Genomic DNA, 9,374 nt, shown 5'->3' with positions numbered 1-9,374 from the left:
CGAGCGGCAAGCAGGACAGCAGATGCAAAAACGGACAGGTGTGGTGGAGGAAGCGGTTCTAGGGAATCAAATCCCCCCCATGCTTTTTAAGGCTCCGGGGCGTAATTACTTGGGAGTAAGCCCCACTGGATTCAGGGAGCCTCGTTTCAGAATAAACTTGCATGAGAGCGGGAAGCCAGCTTCAGGACTAGGTCGAAACAAAATAAACAATACCCTTACCGCGGCATCCCAGTTGCCGTCTGGGTCCCTCCCCTTATGCCAAAAGGGATGAAGCATTCAAATTAACTTTGAGGAAACCTGTTTACCAGCTCTGGATTTACAAGACTATCACCACCACCCCCTCCACACCGCGTCTTTGTTTTGGAAAGGTCCAGTGCACCAGGACAGAGAGAGAGGAATCATTTGCAAAGCTCAGTGACGTTTAAAAGTAGCTTTCAGGCATTATGTTAGGAAGACCCAATGCATGTTTCTTTTAGCAAAGAAAGCGGGAACGGTGAGCGTGATGATGTTATGTGCTTTCTGGGTCTGGCAAGGGCTTCCTTGGGGCATCCTCACCAAAACGGAGGTGCTGCCCTTCCTACTTTTTATTTTAAACTCCTTCCTCGCTGCTACAGAGGAGAAACTAGTACCCACGCCAAGATCCTTTCTGAGGCTGCCTGGCATGAGATTTGGCATGGACGGGTGTCAAAAGTGATGAGGGTGGATTTAAGCCCTCCAAAAATAAAAATCTGAAACTGGAGTCTGCTTCACAAGCGGATCCTCCCTCCCCATCGGTTATTTTGTATTTCAACTTACAGTAGTTTGTGCGCGCACGTTGCTGAAATAAACAAAGACGGCATTAACACAGATTTGAAAAGTCCTGCTGCTAGGAACCAGCAGCCAACATCTGTCTGACACAATCTCCCAGTTCGGCCGAGAGGAACGGATCCGAAACCCATCGTTTCTCAAATTAAATAGTTAAGCGAACACCAGAGGCCAAGTCAGACATCACAGACAGCACAAAGAGTCTCTCTCGGAGCAGACCTGAGAGAAAGCCCCGGTTCTCTGCCTGGAATCTTTCCAGTCGGAAACTCAAGTCACACCACGCTTACCTGCTCCCAACAAGCAAGGTGCTTTTTCATACATGGGAGAACGGGGCTTGTTTATGGTAGGAAGCCGAACTGGGCACCCCGGTCCTTGCCGTCAGAGCCGCGTTGGCTTCGCTGTACATGGGTGTGCCGGTGGGCTTGCCACTCTGGCAACACCTCCCTGTGAACCGCCGCCATGACTCGAGGGTCTTGCCCGACCAAATCCAGACCCCCGAGGTGATCCCCACCACCAGGCACATGAAGTACTTCAACATGAAGATGGCGTAATCGGGCTTCGGTTTCTGTTTGTCCCCAGGGCAGGAGCAGTTCTGAGCGAGTTCCCACTTCTCCCGGTAGTGCTGCTCGTAGATGTAGCAGGCCACCACGATGGTCGCCGGGACGGTGTACAGGACCGTGAAGATCCCTATCCGGATCATCAGCTTCTCCAGCTTGTCCGTTTTGGTGCCTCCTTGTTTGATAACGCTCCGGATCCTGAAGAGGGACACGAACCCAGCCAGCAGAAACATGGTCCCGGTGAAAAGGTACACCACCAAAGGCGCCAGGACGAAACCCCGGAGCTTGTCGAGGTTCTGGTTGCCCACGTAGCAGATGCCCGCCACCGGATCGCCATCCACCGAGCTCAGGGCCAGCACGGCAATGGACTTGATGCTGGGGATCAGCCAAGCGGCCATGTGGAAATACTGGGAGTAGCTGGCGATGGCCTCGTTCCCCCATTTCATCCCGGCCGCCAGGAACCAGGTGAGGGATAAGATGACCCACCAGATGGAGCTGGCCATGCCAAAGAAGTAGATCAAGAGGAAGACCACGGTGCAGAGGGCCGGCCCCGTGGTCTCGTAGTGGATGTGGTTGTAATCTTGGTTGCAGGCCACGCTGGCGTGGCCCACCACCAGCCGGATGATGTAGCCAATGGACACAAAGAGGTAGCAGGCGGACAGGAAGATGATGGGGCGCTCCGGGTACTTGAACCTCTCCATGTCGATCAGGAAAGTGGCCACGGTGGTGAAGGTGGAGATGAAGCACAGGACGGACCACAGGCCGATCCAGAAGGTGGCGAAGGTCTTCTCGTCTTGGGTGAAGTAGGGCTGGTAGCAGGGGACGGCGCAGTTGCGGACGTTGCCCGTCTCGATCTTGTTGTAGAGCGGGTGGGTTTCTTTGGAGATCGAGACCAGGGGCTCTCGGCACTCGCAGGCCCTCCTGCAGTCCCCCGGAGGGTGCCGGCCCGTCAAGGGGGTGAGGCTTTTATGCCCGCTTTTGGAGGGGCGGGTGGGCTTGGCGAAGGACGGGGCCGAGGTGGTGGCCTCGGTCCGGTTATAATCCATGCACAGCATCTCGGCGTCCCCCAGGACAGGCAGCTTGTCGCAGTTCATGCGCTCTGGCCAGGCGAACCCGTACTGGCGCATCAGGGGCGAGCAGCCGGCCTTGGCCCTCTCGCACACCGACCGGCAGGGCGGCAGGGGCTTGGCGTAGTCCAGCAGGCAGATGGGGGTGTACATGCTGCAGAGGAAGAACTTGAGGTCCGGCGAGCACTGGATCACCACCAGGGGCCAGAACTGGTGGACCTCCAGGCCCGCCTCTTCCTGGGTGTGGTGGTTGAACTGGTTGGGCATGTAGGTCAGGTTGTAGCCGATGCCCTTGCACATGGGCACCGTGATCTCCTGGCAGACGATGGCTTTGGAGGCGGCGGGCACCAGGGCCGGGGCTTCCAGCAGCAGCAGCCAGAGGCCGAGCAGGGTGGTGTCTCCCAGGCTGGGGCCCAAGCCGGCCATGGCCCCCGCGGGGGGTCCCGCTGGCGAAGGGGGTGGGATGGGGGGGCAAGCAAAAGGGGGGGGAGCAGCTCAGCGACCCTCCGGCAGAGGGACCCGATGCGCGCGGGCCGCGTCTCCCAGGGCGCACATGCTCCGCGCGCGCTCCCGCGGCCGCGCAAGCTTTCCTCCGGAGGAAGAGGAGGAGGAGGAAGACACCGCGCACCGGGCTCACCCCGTCCAAGCCCCGTCCGCAGCCGCCCAGGGCGGGCGCGCCCAGCCCGGCCACGCCGCCGCCGCCATCCCGGGAGCAGGAGGGGAAAGTCGCCCGGGGAAACTCTGCAAAAGTCCCTCCGCCGGCCCCGATCCGCCGCTTCACTCCGGCAGGCGGCGCGGGGCGCCCTGCAGCCGCTCGCCCGCGCCCCCGGGCCGCCCGCGTGGAGCTGCAGGGGGCCGGCAGACGGCCCTACGCCGCCCGGGCCGGCCGGGCATCCTCCGGCGCGCTGCGGATGGAACGCACGGGGCGGCGGGACCACGCGGAGGCGGCGGGCGGCAGCGGCGGGCCACGGGCTCCTTCTCCCCCGACGCCCCGCCGGCCACTGGCGCGCCTCGCCGGAGCCACCTGCGCTCTAGTGCGCCGCGCGCCTGCCGGGCCCGCCCACCGCCGCCGGACACGCCCCCGCGCCCCGCCCACGCCCCGCCCGCAGGCACGCCCCCGCCCCGCCCCTGTTGCTGCCGCCGCCGCCGCCGCCGTCTGGGGCGGGCAAGTCCCGGCAGGCGCGGCGCGGGGGCGCCTTTCCGCTGCAGCCGCCCGGTGGAGCCTCCATGTTCAGAGGCAGTGTACCTCTGAACACCTGTGGCAGGGGGAGGCCAGGTCCCCTTCCCACCTGCCTTTCCAGAGGCAGTGTACCTCTGAAGACCTTCCCACCTTTCCACTGCAGCCGTCCTGTGGAGCCTCCACGTTCAGAGGCAGTATACCTCTGAACATCTGTGGCAGAGGGAGGCCAGGTCCCCTTCCCACCTGCCTTTCCAGAGGCATACCTCTGAAGATCTTCCCACCTTTCCACTGCAGCCGTCCTGTGGAGCTTCCATGTTCAGAGGCAGTATACCTCTGAACATCTGTGGTGGGGGGAGGCCAGGTCCCCTTCTCACCTGCCTTTCCGCTGCAGCCGTCCGGTGGAGCTTCCGTGTTCAGAGGCAGTGTACCTCTGAAGACCTTTCCACTGCAGCCGCGCGGAGCTTCCATGTTCAGAGGCAGTATACCTCTGAACACCTGTGGCTGGAAGAGGCCAGGTCCCCTTCCCACCTGCCTTTCCACTGCAGCCACCCAGTGGCTGAACACTTCCATGTTCAGAGGCAGTGTACCTCTGAACACCTGTGGCGGGGGGAGGCCAGGTCCCCTTCCCATCTGCCTTTCCAGAGGCAGTGTACCTCTGAAGACCTTCCCACCTTTCCACTGCAGCCGTCCAGTGGAGCCTCCACGTTCAGAGGCAGTATACCTTTGAACACCTGTGGAGGGGGAGGCCAGGTCCCCTTCCCACCTGCCTTTCTGCTGCAGCCGTCCGGTGGAGCTTCCACGTTCAGAGGCAGTATACCTGTGAAGACCTGTGGTGGGGGGAGGGGGATCAGCGGGCCAGGTCCCCTTCCCACCTGCCTTTCCACTGCAGCCGCCCAGTGGAGCTTCCACGTTCAGAGGCGGTATACCTGTGAAGACGGGGATGGGGGGAGGGGGTCAGCAGGCCAGGTCCCCTTTCCACTGCAGCCGTCCAGTGGAGCTTCCACATTCAGAGGCAGTATACCCAGGGCCGGTGCCAGTCATTTTTGTGCCCTACGCAAGGCTAACTGCTTGTGCTCCCCCCCCCATTGCCAACCAGTTTCCAAAAACAGATGTCTTATAGAAAAAATAAAAGCACAAAACTTTTTATAAGAGATTATAATTAATTGTATTCCATAGCACTGTTGTGGTACTTATCTTAAAATAAAAAATATAAATTGTCAGTTGCATTTTTTTCTAAGAAACGAATCAATTTAAAACTGCCCCTCTGGCCAGTTCTGCACCCCTCTGAGGTCTACGCCTTAGGTGACCGCCTAGTTTGCTTAATGGTAGCACCGACCCTGAGTATACCTCTGAAGACCTGTAGCAGGGGGAGGGGGTCAGCGGGCCAGGTCCCCTTCCCACCTGTCTTTCCACGGCAGCCGTCCGGTGGAGCTTCCACGTTCAGAGGCAGTATACCTCTGAAGACCCGTAGCAGGGGGAGGGGGTCAGCGGGCCAGGTCCCCTTCCCACCTGCCTTTCCACTGTCGGAAAGTAGATGCTGGGGTCTGACCCAGCAGGGCTTTTCTTGTGCTTGGAAAAGAGATTTATTAATGTAAGTATTTATTTATTTTTCGATTTGTAGCCTGCCTGAGCCAGACTCAGAGCAGGTAACATCATTTAAAATACATCGTAAATAACCAATAGCAAAATTAAGCATAAATTCTTCATTTAAAACAATAAAATCCCAATTAAAAACTCAGAAACTCCATCCAAGTTTCCCATCCAACGCAAAAACCTCCCATGCATAAGTGGCCAAAAAAAAAAAGCCCCCATGTAGAGTTTGGAGAATTCGGATGGGAAAAATGTGCATCTAGAGAGCGGCAAATCCAAGGCAAAACCTCCCATGCATAAATGGCCAAAGTGTAGTAAACTCTTTTGGATTTAGAGACACACACACCCCATAATAATCTGAGGCCTAAACTGTTGCTTGCTCTGCTTGGTTGCAAATCCAGTTTCATCACAACCATCGCTAATGAAACCCTCTGGGGGAAGCTCATGTTTTAATTCGATCATGATCCCATGACTGCAATCCGATGCATATTTATGCATAACTTTATACATATGCATAAATCCTGCTGAGCCCTGATCTGGTTGCCCCAGGCTAGCCCGATCATGTCAGATCTCGGAAGATATGCAGGGTCACCCCCCCCCCCCCGACCAGTGGTACTTGCACGGGAGATCGGTAAGTGAGTCCAGTGTCGCTAAGCAGCAGCAGGCAATCGCACCTTGGCTCACAGAGCCAGCATGGTGTAGTAGTTAAGAGCGGTGGACTCTGATCTGGAGACCCCAACAATAAGCCCACAAGCAGAGTTTTGAGGATTCGGATGGGGAAAATGTGCATCTAGAGAGTGGCAAATCCAAGGCAAAAACTCCCATGCATAAATAGCAATTCTCTTCTTCTCAGCCATTCAACCTACCATTTATCTGTCTCTCATCTTCAGCTATATTATTGTTTATTTACTTCAGTTCATACCCCACCTTTCTCTACAGTGGGGATCAAAGCAGCTTACATAATTCTCCTCTACTTTTTATCCACACAACACCCCTGCGAGGTAGGTTAGGCTGAAAGTATGTGATGGGTCCAAAATCACCCAGTGAGCTTCCACAGCAAGATGGGGATTCAAACCTGGGCCTCCTAGACCCTACTCCGAAGCGCTAACTGCTACACCACGCTGGTTTTCATAGGGTGGCTGCTGTTGAACAGCAGCAGGCCACCAGGCCTAGTTGAATCATATACATCGGGTGGTATCAAGTCATCCAGAGACTGCTTCCAGGACTTAGGTTGCCAGCCTCCAAGTGGGACTTTGGAGATCTCCCAGAATTACAACTGAACTCCAAACAACAGAGATCTGTTCCCCTGGAGAAAATGACTGGTTTGGAAGGTGGACTCTATGGCATTATATCTGGCTGAGGCCTCTCCCCTTCCCCTACTCAGACTCCGGCCACAAAAATTATCCAGGAATTTCCCAAACTCAAGCTGGCAACCTAGCAGGCCTTGCCCCAATGAGTCCTCTCTCAAAGGCCAAAATAGGCCTGGAAAGGACCTTGCCCCCTCCACCAAGCCTGGAACACTGTGGTTGCCTAGCAACAGCCATTGAGGGAATCTGTTGCTTAAAGCTACAGGTGCCCCTATTATCAGTTTTGGGTTGTTGTTTTTTTTAAAAACACCAATGTTTTTTTTTTTAGATTTCACATTTTTCTGCAAACTTGAGGCCCTTTTTAAGTTTGTAAAAAGATGTCTTGCCCCTTCACAGCTCCTGTCACCGTATTTAAGTATACTCAGATTTGACTGACTTTATTATTAGAATATAAAATGATATTTTTGAACTAAGTCAATAAGTATGTTTTCATATATATTCAGATTAAAAACAGGTGTACATGAGCTGGTCCCCATGATCTGAGCAAAAAAAAAAAAAAAAGGATATTTTGTTTTGATTTTGAGGATATACACAGTGCTCTTGATAAAATCGCAGGAAGAGCCCTGCTGGATCAAACAAAGGATCCATCAAGACCAGCGTGATATTTCCAACAGGGGCGAGCCAGATGCTTCTAAGAAGCACAAAGTGAACAGCCCTCCACCACTGTTTCCCCCCGCCCCAGCAAGTGATATTCAGTGGTAGAATGCCTCTGAACACAGAGGTTCCATTTAGCAGTTAATAATAGCTGTCCATGGACCCCTCCTCCATAATGATGTCGAACCCCCTTCTAAAGTTATTTAAACTGGTAAGCTGAATGTACGTTGAGTGAAGAAATATTTTGTTTGTCTAAAATGAACACCCGTCAGTTCTATTGAGCAATTCAAGAAGTTCAAATGTCTTTTCTTTTTTTATAACCAAGAACAATGCCATCTCCGTCTCTGCACAGGAAAATAATCTTTGGATGCTGTTACAGCGGCAAACCAGCCTTGGTTTGCACTTGAATAGTGGTCTGTTTACATCAGGCCATACCTACATTTTGCAAATGGTAGGAAAAGCCTGTTAAGATGAAAAATGGGTTTATTTTTAAAAAAATATTTTTAATGAAAGTTTTCAGAGAGGTCAAACATAACAAACTCATTCATTCCCATACATATAGTATCATCAATCTTCCAAGGGTTCATCATTGTTTCCACAGCCTAGCTAACTATCAATACAATGCTTAATACAATTCATATCTCACTTTTCTTTGCAAATAATTTTATCCATTTTTATCGTAGCTTTTGATCGATGCTATACTTTTATTACTGCTCCACACTAGACTATTTCACATATGCCAAAAATCTACTTCCTTTATATTGTGTGTGTGTGTGTTAAGTGCAGTCAAGTCGCTTCCAACTTATGGCGACCCGATGAATCAATGTCCTCCAAAATGTCCTATCTTTGACAGCCTTGCTCAGGTCTTGCAAATTGAGGGCTGTGGCTTCCTTTATTGAGTCAATCCATGGGGGTTATAGCACTTTGTATTCCCAGCGATGTATTAAGAGTTTGAAAATGTTATAAAAAACATCGCTTTAAAAGGGTTTTTGGATACCACGGCTAATAAATGGTTGGAAGACGTCTTCACAGCTAAAGGGGCCAAACAAAGTGCGATCAGTATTTTTTATAACATTTTCAAACTCTTAATACATTGGTGGGAATACATAGAAAGTGCGAACAGTATTTTTTATAACATTTTCAAACTCTTAATACATTCCTGGGAATACAAGTGCGGTAACCCCCCATCTCTTGTTAGGTCTTCCTCTTTTCCTGCTGCCCTCAACCTTTCCTAGCATCATGGTCTTTTCTAGTGACTCTTGTCTTCTCATAATGTGACCAAAATGCGACAGCCTCAGTTCAGTCATTTTAGCTTCTAGGGTCAGTTCAGGCTTGATTTGATCTATAACCCACTGATTTGTTTTGTTTTTTGCAGTCTATGGTATCCGTAACACTCTCCTCCAACACCACATTTCAAAGGAGTCTACTTTATATTACCATTCTGTTATGCACTAATATATCTCCACCCTTCTACCTAGATTATGATTTCCACTCTATGTAATCAACATAAGATATCCATCTCTTCTGGGATTCTTCCATTGATCTGCCTTTCACCAAATTGGATAGTTTCGCCGTCAGAAAAATTGGTTTCTTGAAACTTTGAGGGCTTGGGTGACAAACTTGGACGAGGGCCAGCAAACCTGTATGTGGAAATATTTCCCTTATAAGGCTTTTGAGCAACGGTGGGGAGTTCCCCTGTATTATGTTGCGCACAATCGAGCATTGAGAAGAGGTGGTAATCATCTTCAACTTAGAGCACTTAGCACCTCTCTATAGTGGCTAAAGGCTGTTAATTAAAGTGTTGTCTGGAAATAAAATTACCTGTGGTGCCCACAGAGATGCAAAGAAGCAATCTTGGCCTTCTGGCCCATTTGCATTATCTTCCTTGGTCTCCCTCTCCCCCTTTGAATGGGAGGGGGAGATTTCCTCTCCAAAAAAACAATAGCTTGTGCAGCAGACATAAACCCAGCAGAAAGCCAGCCTTGGAAAAGATTTACAGTGCCATCCTAAGCAGAGTGACACCCTTCTAAACGCATGGAAGTCAGTGGGCTTAGAAGGGTATAAGTTTAGTTAGGATGGTACTCATACGTCTAGGGTGGGTATAGGAATGGGGGAAGTTGCCACAGGCAATGATATAATCGTGATAAATAATCTCGATAGCACTTTACTGGTGCTTTGTCATTCTTATCCCAAAGAAAGATAAATGCTAAATTGT

General features: G+C 51.9%; 1 protein-coding gene across 1 annotated transcript; it reads right to left on the bottom strand.

Moving 5' to 3' along the window:
- Positions 1 to 1,087: 1,087 nt before the first annotated feature.
- Positions 1,088 to 2,854, bottom strand: FZD5 (frizzled class receptor 5). The gene has a single exon (XM_056861134.1). The coding sequence runs from the start codon at positions 2,852 to 2,854 to the stop codon at positions 1,118 to 1,120; it is 1,737 nt and encodes a 578-aa protein (XP_056717112.1). The 3' UTR covers positions 1,088 to 1,117.
- Between the last annotated feature and the right edge of the window lie 6,520 nt (positions 2,855 to 9,374).

The sequence above is a fragment of the Euleptes europaea genome, chromosome 15, assembly GCF_029931775.1.
Source record: "Euleptes europaea isolate rEulEur1 chromosome 15, rEulEur1.hap1, whole genome shotgun sequence".
NCBI classification, from domain to species: Eukaryota; Metazoa; Chordata; class Lepidosauria; order Squamata; family Sphaerodactylidae; genus Euleptes; species Euleptes europaea.
Note: the sequence above shows the minus strand (reverse complement) of the source record. Positions and strands in the feature narration are given on the sequence as shown.